The following is an 18,093-nucleotide window of genomic DNA, read 5'->3' as shown; positions in this document are numbered from 1 at the left end:
ACAAACAATAACTTTAGGTATGATTTTACGTGCAATGTGGCATTTTCTTTTGGCAATAATCTTTCCATTTCTTTTCACTGTCATTCAGGGTTTTGCCCAGTCTTTGAACAGACTTGCTTTACATAGGAGATCTTTCTTGGCTTCTACTATCTTATTAAAAAACCTTGACATTAGAGAACCAAGTTAATATTTAACCAGGGCAGATGGGCTGCCTGTATGAATTGAGTGCAATGACACGCATCACAACACTTTCGAGCCAGCCGTTCCAGGGCTAAGAGTTTGAGCTGGGAGAAAGCATTTCAATCGCCTACAGTAGTAACCATGCTTCCCCATACTTTCTCCAGTTCTTCAGAAACAAGGTAGGAAGCATTTGTTAATGGTCTCGCCAGATAATGTGTTCTAATTAACCAACCTCAGCGAGAGTAGGCACAACATACCGTGTAGCGACAGATACAAACAATCGGTTTGGAATTCTGGGTAATTATTGATTTTACTACAGGTATCTCAATGTTCAAAAAGTTGAAACTATTAAATTACCATGAAAACAAGAAGTGACACATGGAAAGGCATAATCTGCTGGTTGAGATGAAATTCATATAAAGTGCCACCAGCTTGGGGGCTGCTGTCAGAGTTGCACATTTTTAATGTCTCTAAGTACCACCTGGGTGGCAGCATTCACTCTCTTGATCTGCTTACAACTAGTCCACCAGAGAGTACAATAGCCCTCATTTGCTAGGCTCACTGGCAGATGAATTCTTTCTGAAATATTTTTCAGCTAAAAGACTGATTTGTTAAAAAAAAAGGGAGGGGGGGGGCTGAGTGGTTGAAACTTTCTTTATTCCTTACAAAGCAAGAAGTGGAAGAACTGTGGAAGCATAAACCTAGGACTGATTTAGCAGACCAATTCATAAGAACATAACAACATAAGCATTGCCATACTGGGACTGGCTGAAGGTCCATCAAGCCCAGTTTCCTGTTTCTCAAAACAGTAAAACATTTTGTGCTGCTTCTCCTAGAAATAGTGGATTTTTTTTTTCAAATCCATCTTAATAATGGCTTATGGACTTTTCTTTTAGGGAATTATCCAAACCTTTTTTAAACCCTGCTAAACTAACTGCTTTTACTACATTCTCTGGCAACAAATTCCAGAATTTAATTACACATTGAGTGAAGACATATTTTCTCCAGTTTGTTTAAAATTTACTACTTAGTAGCTTAATTGTGTGCCCTAGTCCTAGTATTTTTGGAATGAGTAAACAAGTGATTTACGTCTACCCATTCCACTCCACTCAGTATTTTATAGACCTCTGTCAGATCTCTTCTCAGCTATCTTTTCTTCAAGCTGATCAGCACTAACAGCTTTAGCCTTCTCTCCCATCCCTTTTATCATTTTCGTCGCCCTTCTCTATACCTTTTTTAATTCTGCTATATCTTTTTTGAGCTGCGATGACCAGGATTGCACACAGTATTCGAGGTATGGTCGCACCATGGAGCGACACAAAGGCATTATAACGTCTTCATTTTTGTTTTCCATTCCTTTCCTAATAATTCCTTACATTCTATTTCCTTTCTTGGCCATCGTTGCACACTGAGCAGAGACTTTCAACGTATCATCAACAATGACAACTAGATCCTTTTCCTGGGCAGTGTTTCCTAGTGTGGAACCTTGCATCACATAGCTATAGTTTGGGTTTCTCTTTCCCAAAGCATCATTTTGCACTTGCTCACATTATACGTCATCTGCCATTTGGATGCCAAGTCTCGTAAGGTCCTCTTGCAATTTTTCACAATCCTTTTGCGATTTAACAACTTTGAATTACCTCACTAGTTATTCCCATCTCTAGATCATTTATAAATATGTTTAAAAAACAGCGGTCCAAGCACAGACCCTTGGGGAACCCCACTATCTACCATTCTCCATTGAGAATACTGACCATTTAACCCTACTCTCTGTTTTCTTATCTTGAAAACCAGCAGTAGACACAGGGCACATTTGCATAAACTATTTCCTGTGTGTAATGCATGTTTATACGAGTGGCGTAGCTTCGGGGGGCCTGAGCCCCCGTAGATTGGTCCCTGGAACCCCTGCCGATGACCCGCTTGACCCCCCCTCCCGCCGCCAACCCGCCTACCTTTGCTGGGGGGGGACCCCAACCCCCCCGCCAGCCGAGGTTCTCCTCGCAAAAGGCTTCCTATTCCTTCTGTTTCTGACGTCCTGCACGTTATACGTGCAGGACGTCAGACTCACAGGCTTCGTTCTGTGAGTCTGGACGTCAGCAAAGGTAGGTGGGTTGGCAGCGGGAGGGAGGGGTCGGCGCTGGATGGGGGGTGGGGTCGTCGGCGCCGGATGGGGGTGGGGCTAAAATGTGCCCCCTCACCTCGGGCTCTGGACCCCCCTCCCGCCGAAGTCTGGCTACGCCCCTGGTTTATACTCAGTAAATGGTTCTTATAAAGTTGTACAGCCGAATTGGATACACATGTATAAGCATGCATACTGACAAGCTGGTGTGTACTTATATGCACATCACCAGTGCCAGTCTTAGGCAGGGGCAAAAGGGGCGGTCTCACGCTCCTAGGGGCCCACTGAACTGGTCTGCACAGGGTCCTGCAATTGCTAGGACCGGCCCTGCACATCACATGTAATCTCTCCAGGAGGCAGCCAGAAGGTGTGGAGTTGCAATGTGCTTGCATAGTTTATAAAATACATGAGTAAATGAAGGGCTTATTTCCAAAACCCCTTTAAGTCCAATTTGGACTTAATGGATTTTGGAAATAAGCCCTTTAAATGCACTCATTTATGCCTTTGTTGGAGGATCACTAAAGGAGGTAAACATAAACATAGTTCTGAGCAGGGCTGGCTTAACCTATGGACCAATTGAGGCTGTGGCTCAGGGCGTCAAACACCTGAGCCTGTGATGTCACTAGCCCTATAGGTTAAGCTGGCTCAGAGCTTATCTGGTGGCATTACGTGTGCAGGGACAAAAGAAGAGCTGGCAACCCTTTCCTCTTTCTGTCTCAGGCCGCCTTCTCTGTCTTCTTTTAAAGGGATTTTCCCTTTCCAAACACAGACAGCATTTCACCTAACACTACCCGCATGAGCCCCGGCGTCTTCCTTCTGCCACACCCTGGCCCCTTCGTTGACATAACTTCCTGTTTCCACAGGGGTGCGGCAGAGGGAAGACACAGGGGTCAATGCGTGTAGCATTAGATGAAATGCTGTTGGTATTCAGGAGGGGGAAACTGCCTTTAAAGGTAGGCTGGTGGGGGGGAGGGGGGGATGGCCTGGGGAGGGTATGCCAGTGGGAGGACACCAAACCAAAAGTTGGCTCAGGGCGCCACAGTCCCTTAAGCCAGCCCTGGTTTTGAGTGCCTGTGTTTCATGTGGCCTTCATGAAATAAGCACTTATTCTGAACGTGGGCCTAGTCAGCCTGTTCTAAAGTAGGGACTGTAGGCGTAGCCATGGGTGGGCCTGGGCCCACCCTATTTGGACTCTGGCCCACACAAAATTGTCCACTCTTGCTGTGGCTTGCAGCAGTCCTCAAACCCCGTCAGCTGAAGATTTCCTTCTTCTCAGGCAGCCAGTGCAAGGAAAGTGCTGCTGGCTTGTTTGGAAAAGCGCTGACTGTCTGAGCAGGAGGAAATCTTCAGCTGGCGGGGTTTGTAGATCCCCCTCCTGCTCAGGTATTTAATATTGTGGGCTTGCAGGTGGAGGGAGGGATGAAGAGCAGAGCAGAGGGGGGCTAGGGATGGGGGGAGGGCATGAATTCCATGCCCACCCACCTTGGACTCAGGCCCACCCAAAATTGGCTGTCTGGCTACGCCCCTGACTGTATGCTCTGTAGGCTCTTTACTTAGATCCTCTTCTTTCTAATGTCTCTGGCCAAGTGCATGACATGTTTTCCAATCCTACCTTTTATAGGGCAGAATCAGACGTAAGCAAATTTTAAGAGTCAATGCAGTTCTGAAAAGAAAATGATAAAATGAATGCAGAGAAAATGCTTGACACGTCCACTAGAGTTAATGAAACTCCAGTAAAAAGGTGATTCTGTAAGGCCTGCCCAAAGTGGTACACCAAAGTTTCTAGAATAGTGGCACTTCTGAGTGGGACTGGCCCCATGAATCGACTCATTCGCACGAGCACTTAGCACTATTCTGTAAAACTGGTGCACAACTTGCGTAGCACATAACTTAAAGTGGGCGGAGCATGGGTGTGTCGCCATGCGACACGTATGACTTACAGAATGCTGTTAGTTGAGTGTGGAGTGGAGGAGTAGCTTAATGGTTAGTGTTGTTGACTGAGATTGCAACCAGATTCAGTTTCCACTGCAGCTCCTTGTGGCCTTGGACAAGCCAACTTAATTCTCCATTGTCCAAGGTACAGAAAAAAAAGACTTAAGCCCTCTCGGGACACAGAAAGTACCTACATATAGGTCTGGATTTAGTAAATGGCACCCAGATCTATTCTATAAAGGGCACTCCAGGATAAGCGTTCTTTTATAGCAGTGGCATAACTACAGGTGGGCCTGGGTGGGCACTCAGACCCACCCTGTCTGGCCCCCCCCCAATACACTTCTGAGGTGGCTCCCCTCGTTTCCTCTCCCGGATCCATCAGCGGCCCGGCAACTTCCTCTATATCTACCTCACCGTGTTCACGAGTGGCAGCAGCAATGCCCATCTGCTGCCTGCACTGGTCTCTGCAGGCTTTCCTCTGCTGAATCCTGCTCTCAGTGACATCACTTCCTGTTTCCTCTGGTAGGACGTGGCAGAGGGAAGCCTGCAGAGACCAGCACAGTCAGGGGATGTGCGTTGCTGCCACTTGCAAACGTGGTGAGGTACACCAGGGAAGGGGAGTTGCTGGGTCACAAGCAGGAAGCAAATACCAAATCCAGGGGTGGAGGAGAGAGAAAAAGATGCAGGACGAAGGAGGGGGGGTTGAAAGGGCCACCCAAAATAACTGTGGGCCCACCTACAATAACCAGTATAGCTACGCCACTGCTTTATAGCACAGTGTTGGAAGCCAAATTCCACGCCCAACTTTGGGTACAAGGACTTAACATTAACTGCCAGGTGTAAATCCTGGTGCATATCCACAGCACTGTCTAATACTGTCCGGAATTTTCCACAACACCCATGCCACTCCTATGAGAACATCCCCTTTACTGTTGTGCATGGGTCCACTTAAGTGCGATCCTTTAACTGGGCACATGAGTGTATTTCCACATTGATCTGCTATTTCAGCCCCATTTTGGCACCTTGCATCCCTTAGAATGCACTTATGTGCTGAAAGTTGGACAAAGAATAAGCACCCAGCTTTATGCCATATGTAGAATTCCCTAGATAATGTGCACATTAAATGATATGTTGTAGTAGCAGTCGTGTGCTGCATGGCGCAACTTATGCCAGCCCTTGACCTGGAGTTTTTTTCAAGCTGCATGATGGCATGCCAAGCCCACACCTTATAGCCTGCTGTGTTGGGCTGGCTGGGTGCAGTGGCGTAGCCAGAGGTAGGCCTGAGTGGGGCGTGGCCCACCCACTTAGGGCTCAGGCCCACCCAACAGTAGCAGACATTTAGCAGTAGCTGGTGGGGATCCCAAGCTCTGCCAGCTGAAGACTTCCCCCTGATGGTAATAAAAATGTTACTCTCCACAATACTGGCACCTGTGCATGCTCAGTTTTCAGCGTATGCCTGCTGCAGACTGCCAAGGTGGAAAGAAGCGTTTTTCCACCAGCTGTTTTGGTGGTGGTGGTGGGGGGGGGGGGGGGGGGGGAGAACACTTGGTGCCCACCCAATTCTTGCCTAGGCCCATCCAAAATCTGTTGTCTGGCTACGCCCCTGGCTGGGTGGCAACACTGAAGCTTTTTTCTCCATTGTAATACGAATTACAAGACTCATAACAGTGTGAGTGTTCAACCTTAAATTTACACAGCCAGTATGAGGCTATGTCGTGATTTTCTATTAGAATTTGAGTTTGAATGAACCATTACTCATAAATTTCAGTATGCCAGAGCTGCTTTGTGCTTGCATTCTGTAACAGGTTAGGTGCACCTCAATGTCATTACTGAATTGCTGCTAAGTGTGCCCCATTGTGGCATCTTAATTTAAGTTCCACCGATGTCTGCAGGAAGGAAGCAGCCGAGCAAGAGGGAAGCAGAAGCACCGTATTTATTTGGCTGGTGGGGCTTTAGCACCCCAGCCAGCAAAGGTAAAGAGGTGCTGCAGTTCTGGGGGGCTCAGGCCCCCAAGGCCCCCCTGAGTGTACACCACTGGTAACAATGTCTATTTTTCTGCTATACACTGGTATAGGCATCTGCAGTAGAAAGGCTGAGTCAAATTAATGAAACCCTGTGGGATCCTTTTATAAAGCTGTGCAACGAAGCCCATTCAGTTCCCATGGACTTCATCGCATTTGCGGTGCCAGAATCATTAGCGCGGCTTTGTAAAAGGATCCCGATGTGTTTATAGCTTGTAGTGACAGCTTATGACTACTGCCTTTCTGGCTCCTCTGCTTGAGAGCTTGGTCTGTGAAGACAACATATTCAAAACAGAAACAAATTAAAAAAAAAATAAAATAAAAAACACCCGAACCGTGAAGAACGCAATTTTTTCCCCCTTCCTCTGTTGTATAAAATTGTCAAAAGCTTACAGCATCAGCATGTTAAGAAGATCAAATGCCAAGAGGACTGCAATTTGTTCTTTTTAGATATATTGAAATCTAGTTTTCAAAAGGCTCCTGGAAAAGTTCAGAATTATAGGAGAAACATCCGGAAGACAATCACTGCCCAGTGGTAACTTCCTCTGGTCATTGTCAAACTCATGCCCTACTGTCCCACAACACTTGTTGATACTGGGTCTCATTCAAGATAAACAGAGGGCAGGCCCTGTTTGTAAACTCCTCTTGATTGCATCAACTAATTGGCAATTTCTCTGCGGCTGGCTCGGGGATTGGTTGTTCCCTTACCTTGACTTCTTTTTATGGCACTAGATCAATGTTCATGACCACTAGCTCTTTGCACCGTTGAAAGCTGCCTAAACCTGCCAGCACCAGTTCAGTGCTTCATTCTGAATAGGCTTTTGACATATGGTATTTATTAGCACTCGTAAATTCATACCCTTTGATTTTGGCAGGTGAGAAAAATATATTCCTTCTGACTTCTTACCTAATTGTATTCCAATAATTTTAATCAATTTACAATGGCACATTCTGAAACTTGGAAGAAAACAAGGAACTTGTTTTGTTAATGTGTAGGTAATGTCCGTAACGGACATTACCTGACTCTTCTTCCCCATTTCCCTCTCTAAGTTCCCCCCAACTGCTCCTACCATACACGTACCTCATTCTACCACAATATCACTTTGTATTCATTCATACCATGTATTTGTTCAGACCGTAATCGGCTAACGCCGTTAACGGTTATATGTAAGCCACATTGAGCCTGCAAAAAGGTGGGAAAATGTGGGATACACATGTAACAAATAATAATAATAAGTGAAATTGTGTAAATTTAAAACTAAAAGCCCAGCATTGCTCAATACTTTTCCTACAGGTGCACATTAAATATACCCCGGAGCTGATTAGTGACTCGTTTCACACAAGGAACTTCACCTTATGACTCGTTCCTTTCTTCTTTTTTTTAAACTTTGAAGTTTATTAAACATACTCAAAACAACTTCAATAACACAATATCTTAGCCTGTACAGCATTAATACCCCCATAATTGAGTACAAACTTCTAATTACAGACCTGTTTTTCAGTAATTAATATCAACCCCACGGCTCCTCCATTTTCGTTCCTTTCTTCATTGGTCTTTATCATTTTTCAAGCACAATGTTAACACCAATAATGGAACTGATTCCCACAAACAAAGCCTCACTAATCACCAAAATAGTGGGAAATTCACATTCTTCTATAATCATAACATGCAATCAAAATGCTTTAGCATGATTTTCTTGCTACTTTTTACTTTTTTCTTCTTTTTTATATGCTATTTATATTGAAAGATGGAGGAAAAAAGGCCTCTGTAGTAAAAGGCTTCACTCTGTAATGGTAATCAGCACTATGACTTTATTTATTTTTTTGTCTACTAGATTGTAAGCTCTTTGAGCAGGGACTGTCTTTCTTCTATGTTTGTGCAGCGCTGCGTACGCCTTGTAGCGCTATAGAAATGCTAAATAGTAGTAGTAGTAGTAGTATATACATGTCACCATTCATTTCGAACCACTGCACCACCTCTGAACTTCTACCAATCATCGGCCAAAAACCTCCCTTAAGTCCTTCATTCTTAAATTGTCAAAATCATTTTTTTCATTTATCTAGAATTGTCATAGCAAATGCATTTCACATTTATCTAAACTCGCCACTGGTATTATGCAAAATATTGCTGTTTTAAACAATTCATTGGTCCTTATTATTTTGGCCATATCACTCTACATAAATGCATTAGTAATTCACTTATAAGTAAATTTTAACTTATCTCATAATAGAATTCCTCTGTCAGGACTCTGGAGTGAGTCACAAGGTGAAGTTCCTTGGGTGAAGAGAGTCGCTACTGAGGTCCGGAGTACATTTAATGTGCACCTGTGGGATAAGGTGTTGAGCAGCTCTGGGCTTTTAGATTATTCGATTTTGCCCCTGCTGATTGAGCAGAGGACCATAGCAAAGTGGTTTGTTGTGTAAATTTTACTAACAATATACTGAAGAATCCAGTGGGTAATACAAAAATACTAGTAAAAAAATCCCCGTTTCTGATGCAAATGAAACGGGGGGCTAGGAAGGTTTTCTTCAGAGTGTGCATGTGGGAGTGTGTGTCCCTGCCCTCTGCCCCTCCCCCCTTCGAGTCCAGTCCTTCAGTGTTAAGTTTCCTGCTGTTCTGTGTTTGTGTTACAGAGAGAGTGAGGGCATCCCTCTCCCCTCCCCCCTCTGAGTCCTTCACTGTTACAGAGAGAGGGATTTCGTGCTGTGCTGTTTTCCTTCACTCATGGGGAAACCGGATATCTCTGGCGCTTCACACTTCCGGCTGGAGGCTTCATAGAACGTTGGTGGTGCCTTTTATATATATAGATATGTCACAATTGTGAAATAAAACATGAGGAAAAAGACCTCAAAACACCGAAACGCTTACTATAATTTCGGTGTCTTTCGCTGTGGTTGTCATAGGCGCCCGGTATAAGAGGCTTGGGGAGGCTAAGCCTCCCCAGCCGGGCGAGTGGCGCCGTGAGTGCCCCCTTCCCTCCCTCTCCGTTTATTACTATATCTGCCCCGCGGCCGCGCCATCTTTAATTTACCTCCGCTCCGTCCCCAGCATTGGCCGCATCATTTCAAAGCCTGCCCTGCTGCCCGTCTCTATTCTCCCCTCGCTCCCTTCGCGACGTGATTCGTTCTGCAGAGAGAGTCCCGCCTTCTGACATCATTTCCTCGAGGGCGGGACTCTGTCTGCAGAACGAATCACGTCGCGAAGGGAGCGAGGGGAGAATAGAGACGGGCAGCAGGGCGAGCTTTGAAATGATGCGGCCAACGCTGGGAGTGGGGACCAGTGTTGCCAGGTGGGCGGTTTTACCACCCAATTGGGCGGTTTTCCGTGACCCGCCGCGGGAAATTTTTGCCCGCGGCGGGTTGCGGTTTTTTGGCCTGGTTTTTGGGCTTCAGGGCGGGGTTTTTTTCGGCCGCGGGGGCGGGGTTAGTGACGTTTTGGGCGGGGCCGATGACGTGGGAGGCGGGGCCGATGACGTGGGAGGCGGGGCCGGTGACGGAGGAGGCGGGGCCGGTGACGGCGGGGGCGGGGCCGGTGACGGCGGGGGCGGGGCCGGTGACGGCGGGGGCGGGGTTGATGACGGCAGGGGCGGGGGTGATGACGCGGGGGTGGGGGTGTCAGGGCCGGGGTTTGTGTTTGGGCGGGTTTTGGGCTGTTTCTTGTGCGGGATTGGGTGGGAAAAAAATTTTCCACCTGGCAACCCTGGTGGGGACGCAGCGGAGGTAAATTAAAGATGGCGCGGGGCAGATAGTAAGCAAGGGGAGGGAAAGGGGAGACCCAGGGCGCCGCTGGCCCAGATGGATGGAGGCAGGGGAGAGGAGAATCGGGCTGGGTATGGATGGAGGGGTGCAGGGGACAGAAGGGAATTGCTGGATGTGCATGGAGAGGAGGGTTGCTGGAATGGATGGATAGAGGGGATGGCAGGGGAGAGAGGAGGGTTGCTGGACATGGGTGGATGGAGGGCAGGGGAGAGAACAGGGTTTCTGGACATGGATGGAGGGAAGGGCAGGGGAGAGAGGAGGGTTGCTGGACATGGGTGGGTGGCTAGAGGGGAGAGCAGGGTTGCTGGACATGGGTGGATGGAGGGCAGGGGAGAGAACAGGGTTGCTGGACATGGATGGAGGGAAGGGCAGGGGAGAGAGGAGGGTTGCTGGACATGGATGGCTAGAGGGGAGAAGAGGGTTGGTGGACTTGGATGGATGGAGGACAGGGGAGAGAGGGGGGTTGCTGGACATGGATGGAGGGAAGAGAAGACAGGAAGGAGATGCACATGAATGAAGGGGAGAAATTCTAGACATGCATGGAAAGGAGGGAAGACAAAGGAAGGAGATACACATGGATGGAGGGGAAGGGAGAGAGAAAAAATGCTGGGCATGGATGGAGGGGAGGGAAGAGAGAGGAAGGAGATAAGATGAGGGAAAAGGGAGAAAACCTGCACATCGATGGAGAAAATAGGCAGAAGCTGAATCCACTGGACAGTCGAGTCTGCAGAGGACCCAGCTTTTACTTACGGATGTAAGGCAAGAAATGAAGAAGAAAGGCAGAAAGTAAAGAAATAAATGGAAAGGAAGCCCTGGAAACGGAGTTAAGAGGACAGATAGCAGCAGAATCGGATACTTGGCCAGCATGATCAGAAAAACAGTCACCAGACAACAAAGGTAGAAACGATCATTTTATTTTCATTATAGTGTTTGGAATATGTCCACTTTGAGAATCAGATGCTCAACATTAAAAGTTTATATTTTTTACTTATTTATGGCATTTCATCCCACATTAAACATGAATTAGGGTGTTTTGTGGCTCTACATGAGAATTGTGGTATTATGATCCCTTGTTTCATATTGTTGACGGTCTGCATTTTCCGTATGGGTGGTATATTGGTGTATTAAGTTCTGCCCAGTGTAATATTTATGGTACAGTAAGGTTCTGAGTGTGTTTTTGCACAAAGTTGTGCATAGTGTTTTGCAGTTGAGCAATTGTGGTTAGAATATGCTTTGAGCAACCACTTTATTCTTTGACATATGATACATAGCTAATATCTAAATTTAATAAAAGGTATTAATTGAATTTTTTTTTTTCTGTGTGTTATCAGACAATTATGGATTTAAGCTCCTCCCATGGCCCCACCCCTAACCCCGCCCCCTTTAGCCTCCCCAAACAGTTGGGCCACCGACCGCCTATGGTGGTTGTGTTATTCATCACTGGTCAAAAAAAAAAACCTCATGATATTTTAATTTCATTTATAACTTTATTCTTTTTCAGTTTTTTATTAATATTTTTTACAAGTTTTAGATGTTTCAAATTTCTATTCAGAAATAACACCCATTTCAGAAAGCAACGGTGATTCTTGTTCCTTAAGATTATATTAGTAATTTGTAGGTAACAAGAAAAGTGGAGCACTTAACTGGCATCCCACGGCGGCCAGACTTGTTTCACTCAAATGACTTCTTCAGGGGTTGCGTCTCGACATTGAAACATGAAAAGATGGTTTCATTCATTCAAATGATAGCAGACCATCTTGCTGCTAGCGTATTGCCGCCTTGACACCTTTGGCAATACGCTAGCAGCAAGATGGTCTGTGTCCAGACCAGAGAAAAAAATGTTGACATCATATGTCAAACTTTGGGGGTCTTTTACTAAGGCACGGTAGCTTTTTTTGTGCCCTGTTTACTAAGCCGTGCTGTAGGCGTGCTAACTTTTTAGTGCACACTAAAAATGAGCACATGCTAAAGATAGAGACACCCAATGGGAGTGTCCGCTAAAAATGTCTGCGTGCCTACAGTGCAGCTTAGTAAACAAGGCCCTTAGTGCGCTAATTATATATGTTAGATCTGGTGGATTTACCTCCCAGAAACAGTTCCAGTTTCTCCCGATCCTACCTAAATCTACATTATCCAGATTGCAGTGGCCTTAAATACAAATCTGCCATCATCTACTATGTTACTATGTTACCTACGCATCCAACTTCTCCTTCATAGGCACACAACTATGGAATACACTAGCCAGAACCTTAAAATCAATGTGGAATTATTTAAATTTCAGAAAATTATTGAAGACCACCATGTTCAAGAAGGCATACCTAAAAAACAACAAGGCAAGCGATCTGCAAAATCCAATATGGAAAAAGAACATAGTAACATAGTAGATGACGGAAGAAAAAGACCTGCACGGTCCATCCAGTCTGCCCAACAAGATAAACTCATATGTGCTACTTTTTGTGTATACCCTACCTTGATTTGTACCTGTCCTCTACAAGGCACAGACCGTATAAGTCTGCCCAGCACTATCCCCGCCTCCCAACCACCAGCCCCGCCTCCCACCACCAGCTCTGGCACAGAAGCCAGCAGCCTTGTTGTTATATTGATCTGCTGGTTTCTTTTTCCAAGAAGGCATACCTTTCAGACTCAACCTAACTTACGTTTCCTGTTTTCAGCAAAATCCATGGACTTTATCATCTTGTATTATCCTGTACTATCTTCTGTTATCTTTGTTGTTTTATATGATACCTATATGCTTAATAACCTAACATTATGTTGTTTATTTATTCTTTTGAACTGTAGGCTACCCTACGGTTATGTGTAAGCCACATTGAGCCTACAACTAGTGGGAAAAGGTGGGGTATAAATGTATTAAATAAATAAATATATTCCTGTGGGCATCAGCTTAGTAAAAGACCCCCTCCCTAATTAGGCACTTTATTTTGAATACCTATCAACTAGAAAGTGTCCACTGACAGTCCAGATTCTGCCAAAACTTGTAGAGAAAAAGGTATCAAAAATAGAAAATAAAAAAAGTGGAAAAAAATTAATAAAAAACAAATAGTCTAACCCAAAAACAATACAATCCAAACTTGAGAAGTCAATGCTCCAAATCAAACACACTCACCCAACACCTACAAACCAGTGCTAAGGATTACAATAAATGTCTTTCTGGTTATTATCTGACAGCACCTGAGATACAGCACCTGGCACAGTCCAATAGATGAAGAAATATTTAACTTACGTTTGAGTCTCAGTAATTTGAAGAAATAAGCTTATGCTGTTGTATTCATTGGAAATGTACTTCGGCTGTGGTCCTGTAACATCATGCGAATATAAGGTGAATGACTGAACAAGGTAGCCCAGAAAAAATGTTCATGGTACAAACTCTTCTTTTGCAGGTTTGTCGAAGTAAAGAAAAAGAAGACGAACTACCAGCAAAAAGACAAAGAGAACTGGTCTTCTGCAACATCCCGAGTAAGTATTTATTTTTTACATTTCAAATCCTTGTTTATTTATTTAGGTATTACATACATTTGATAGTAAAACCTCGGTATTTGTTGCCTTCGGATTTCGTCGTTTTTGGTTTTCGTAGTTTTTTTCATCAAAAAATTTGTCTCAGTTTTCGTCTGTCGCCTCGGATTTCGTCTTCAGCTGGCTGCAGATCCACCAAGACAGGCTTGCCAAACCCCAGGAATGGCATAAAATCTCCTTCCTGGTGGTATTTGACTGCGCCAGTAGCACAAGTGACGTAACTGCTGCAACTTCACAATCGCCGTCTACCGAGTGCCGTCTACTGTACTTTCTTATTGCCTCGGTTTTCGTTGATTTTGGATTTCGCCGATTGTTTTCGGACGGATTACCAACGAAAACCGAGGTATCACTGTACTGCCAAAAGCCTGCACGTGAGGCATCTAAGCAGTTTAGAAAAATAAAAATGAGACAGGAGGCAAAGGACAGTCAGTGCAGGAGAAAAAGAAGAGCTATAAATAACATTAGAGAAATCGAGGGGGAAAAGATGAGTCTTTAAGGCAGAAAGTGAGGGCTGATTCCTAATGTGCAGTGGTTAGCCCATTCAAGTATTTAGGGCCAAGGTATCTGAAAGCAGCAGTGTGTTTTTTACTAGCAAAAAAGGTGCCAGTACTCAAATGCCAGGCCACCCTTCAGGGGTAGGGTGGTCATTGAGAGACCCACCCCACAATTGCCAGGCCCCCTGCAACCAGTCACAGAATCTATGACAAGGCAGAATTGGTGTGCAGAGCCTGAGCTCTTTCATTAAAACTTGGGGTCCATGGGTCAATTTTAGCAGACAATGGAAAAGGTATCCCCAAGTACCTTCTGTTTTTATCACTAAAATATTTAGCCCCCCCCCCCCCCCCCCCCGTGGGATCCTTCCACACGGAGGTATACAGAGGGTTTGTTCTTCTACGATCTTGCGGACCGCCTCCCTGAATTCCAGTGACACCCCTTCCCATGGGTATCGCCGCTGGGGAGGCATCAGAAGGCGCAGTTCAAATCTAATTCCCATGACCACAGCTTTCTGTCTATTTGGATCTAAATGAATCTTTGGCCATTTATGTTCCCACATAAATTCTATGAAAATTCCCAAAAACTGCTTCAGTGAGGGATCTTACTTGTGTGTGATATTTTGTAAGACAGCTGACAGATAGAGTATAAATGAAAACAGAGACAGAAACAGTGTAGATACAGAAATAATATTTTAAATCTCACCCAAATCAGGTCTTCAATTAGGTAAATTCATCAGACAAATTCTGGATTCAACTGACCAGAGCTCTGCTCCCTGCGACGCGTTGGGGAAACTTCCAACGATCGGTCTGATGCCGATCTCTTATATAGTATCTGGTCCCAATACAAGTCTATGGAAAGGGACTTTTTTTTCCTAATCTTGCATAACCTCTGAATCATACTCAACTGCCGGTCAGGTGCCCACCTCTCCTTTCCGTTTTATTATTGCAAATTATTGTGTAATTTCCCTTTTTGTCAACAACTCCTTAGATACAGATATCCAAACATGGACAAATCTGTCTCATATCATCTTGTGATCTGGGTGCCATCTTATAAAGACAGACTCCATCTTATGAACCAAACTTCTTATCATTTCTGTCTTTAATTTCTACATCGTAGGTGTTACACTCAATTTGGAAGTTGCACCAGGTTTCATTAAGACTCACCAAGCAGTCCTGCTCTTGCAGGCTCTCTGCTATAAGGCCATCAGCTGGTTATCAGGCCTAGTCAGTGCTTTTCAGCTGTTTAAAGCTATGTAGCTTGGCCCACCACTATTCCAGTGGATAGGTCTCAAGCTAGAACACATATTAACACTTCTCAAAAAAAGCAGTGTCATGGCAGGAGGTGGAGAGGTGGAGTTGAGAAGGGGAAAGTAGAACCAGAAAGGTTGTTGTCTCCAAACCGGAGGCAACTAAGGGGAAGATAGGGGATGAGAAGGTTGTTAAGGTAGGCCGGAGCAGAGAGCGATCTGGATTTGTAAACCAAAAGGAGAATTTTAAATTTGATACGGGCTGAACCAGGTAACCAGTGTTCGGAGAGAAGAAGAGAGGTGACATGGTCAAATTGGTGGGCATTATGGAGTGGTTTGACTGCGATAGACTGAACTAGTTGAAGGTGCTTTTCTGAGCATAGCGGAAGACCAGCGTAAAAGGAGTTGCAGTAGTCAAGATGAGAAATTACAAGAGCAAGAACTAGCAGGCGAAGAAGAGTGACAGGCAGAAAGGGACAGACTGAGCAAACACGGTGAAGGGCAAAAAGCGAGGAGCAGAGAACAGAGTCAATCTGAGGCCGAAAGGTGAGGAAGGTATCAAAAGTGACTCCAAGGATCTTGACGAAGTCTTTGAAAGGGAGATGGACACCCTCAAGTGAAGATGACAAGACCTGAGGTAGCCTATCAAGAGAGCGCATGCGCTAGCGTTTTCAGCAGCAGTGCCATTATTCTGTGACTCCTGAGGGAGCTCAGACCTGTGGAAGCAGGAGGGTGACAAAGCAGTACAATTTTATGGTTTATAACGGGCTAGAAAACCCAGATCTTTGTTAAGTCCTGTCTGGTGGGTGTCAAAAATATTTTAATCATTCTGACTTCAAAGGTCTTACGCTCCTGTATTGTTTTAAAGTTCCCTTTCAGGATTCTTACCATGAAATCACTGGTACAGTGTTCTGGTTTTGTAAAGTACTGTCCCACAGGTGTGACATCTTTGTTTGTACTGGCATTTTTCATATGATGTCTATGTAAATTAAATCTCTTCTTTAGCATCTGACTTGTTTCTTCAATGTAGCAGCCTTCGTTGCATTTTTTACACTGAATGATATATAAGGAGGAGCCGGCATAACATGAAACAGATATGGTGGACTGTTGAGTTAGTCACCAAGCATATAGCACCTGTATTGTGATGCATACTAATGACTGGAGGTGGTGTATTTGAACAGCCAACGGAGGTTTAACGGACATACAGAGTTTGTCCATGAAGAACAGTCATCCAGCGTTTATGTGGAAACATTTTCACTGCATCCATGCGGAAGGCGTGGCATTTGTAGGAAAAGGACTATTTTGCTGGCAGGACTGAGTTTTGATTATTTGAGTATGATATAATGTATAAGCATGGCAAAACATATGCACAATACGAAACAGTATAAGTATGCAGTTTAAAATGTAAAATCAACTGTTTTGTATTTAAATTAAATACAAGTGTGCAAGGTGTGCGGAGGAGTGAATGTGTGAGGTTTTAATAGTAGGCAGCAGTGCTAGTGAGGTTGGCGGGCATTGCAATACAATAAAATGTTTTTGTGATAAAGAAAAAATACTGGAGTCTTTGTGTAGTCGATACTGAATGATATATACCACATTGTAAGATGAGCACGTGTAAGATTCCTTAATGTTGATCTGGGTTTTCTAGCCCATTATAAACCATAAAATTGTACTGCTTTGTCACCCTCCTGTCTCCATGCATATCTCCGTGTCCCTCGTCCACCCGACTCTTCCTGTCTCTCACCTATCCATCCCCATCCTGTTAGACTGTCACTGAAATGCTTTGATGTTTCACTTATATACTGTATACTGTCATCTACCAACATTTGCTTATTTCCGATCTGACGAAGAAGGGCAACCTTCGAAAGCTAATCAAGAAATGTATTAAGTTATGTCCAAGAAAAAAGGTATCATCTTATTTTCTTTTCCATGTTTTATTTTGTTTGATTTCTATAGATTCTACATGGAATGTTGCTATTCCACTAGCAACATTCCATGTAGAAGTCGGCCCTTGTAGATCACCAATGTGGGCGCGCAGGCTTCTGCTTCTGTGAGTCTGACGTCCTGCACGTACGTGCAGGACGTCAGACTCACAGAAACAGAAGCCTGCGCAGCCTTCTACATGGAATGTTGCTAGTGGAATAGCAACATTCCATGTAGAATCTCCTATAGTAGCAACATTCCATGTAGAATCTCCAATGGTATCTATTTTACTGTCATAGTAATGCTTGAATGTTTTCACTTATATACACTGTCATCTACCACATTTGCTTATTTCCGATCTGATGAAGAAGGGCAACCTTCGAAAGCTAATCAAGAAATGTATTAAGTTATGTCCAATAAAAAAGGTATCATCTTATTTTCTTTTCCACGTTTTATTTTGTTTTATTTCTATTGATTACCTTTAAAAGTGGACTAACACGGCTACCACACCTCTCTACTCAAAGTTGAGATACAAAATCGCTTCCTGTAGTTTAGTATATTTATTTATTTATTTATTTATTGCTCACTTGTATCCCACATTTTCCCACTCATGCAGGCACAATGTGGCTCACAAAAAATTAAGAAAATTTGCAGTGTGAGGGGATAGTGCTAGAGGACAAAGAATAGACAAAGGGAGCAGTATCTAACAATGGGAAACTAAGGAGGGTAGGAATCAAGAAGGGTAGATCAATTAGCTGAGTAGGTAGAGGAGTACGTTTTAGCAAAGAAGTAGGTCTTTAGCAACTTCTTGAAGAGGGTGTGGTCCTCTTGCGATTTGAGGTGTTGCGGGAGAGCATTCCAGTGTTTAGGGCACCAGTAACGAAAAG

The 18,093-nt window shown here is 44.4% G+C and overlaps 1 protein-coding gene across 2 annotated transcripts in view; it reads left to right on the top strand.

The window, feature by feature from the left end:
- The first annotated feature begins 263 nt into the window (after positions 1–263).
- The window catches only part of LOC115471590 (E3 ubiquitin-protein ligase RNF170-like), a 34,561-nt gene continuing 16,731 nt past the window's right edge, over positions 264–18,093 (top strand). For both annotated transcript variants that reach the window (XM_030205277.1, XM_030205276.1), the window contains exons 1-2: positions 264–359; positions 13,410–13,485. In XM_030205277.1, the coding sequence (XP_030061137.1) occupies positions 322–359; positions 13,410–13,485 (114 nt within the window). In that variant the 5' untranslated portion in view covers positions 264–321. The remainder of the gene's footprint in view (positions 360–13,409; positions 13,486–18,093) is intronic.

This window comes from Microcaecilia unicolor, chromosome 6 (assembly GCF_901765095.1).
Source record: "Microcaecilia unicolor chromosome 6, aMicUni1.1, whole genome shotgun sequence".
NCBI classification, from domain to species: Eukaryota; Metazoa; Chordata; class Amphibia; order Gymnophiona; family Siphonopidae; genus Microcaecilia; species Microcaecilia unicolor.
This window is presented reverse-complemented; position numbering and strand designations above follow the sequence as displayed.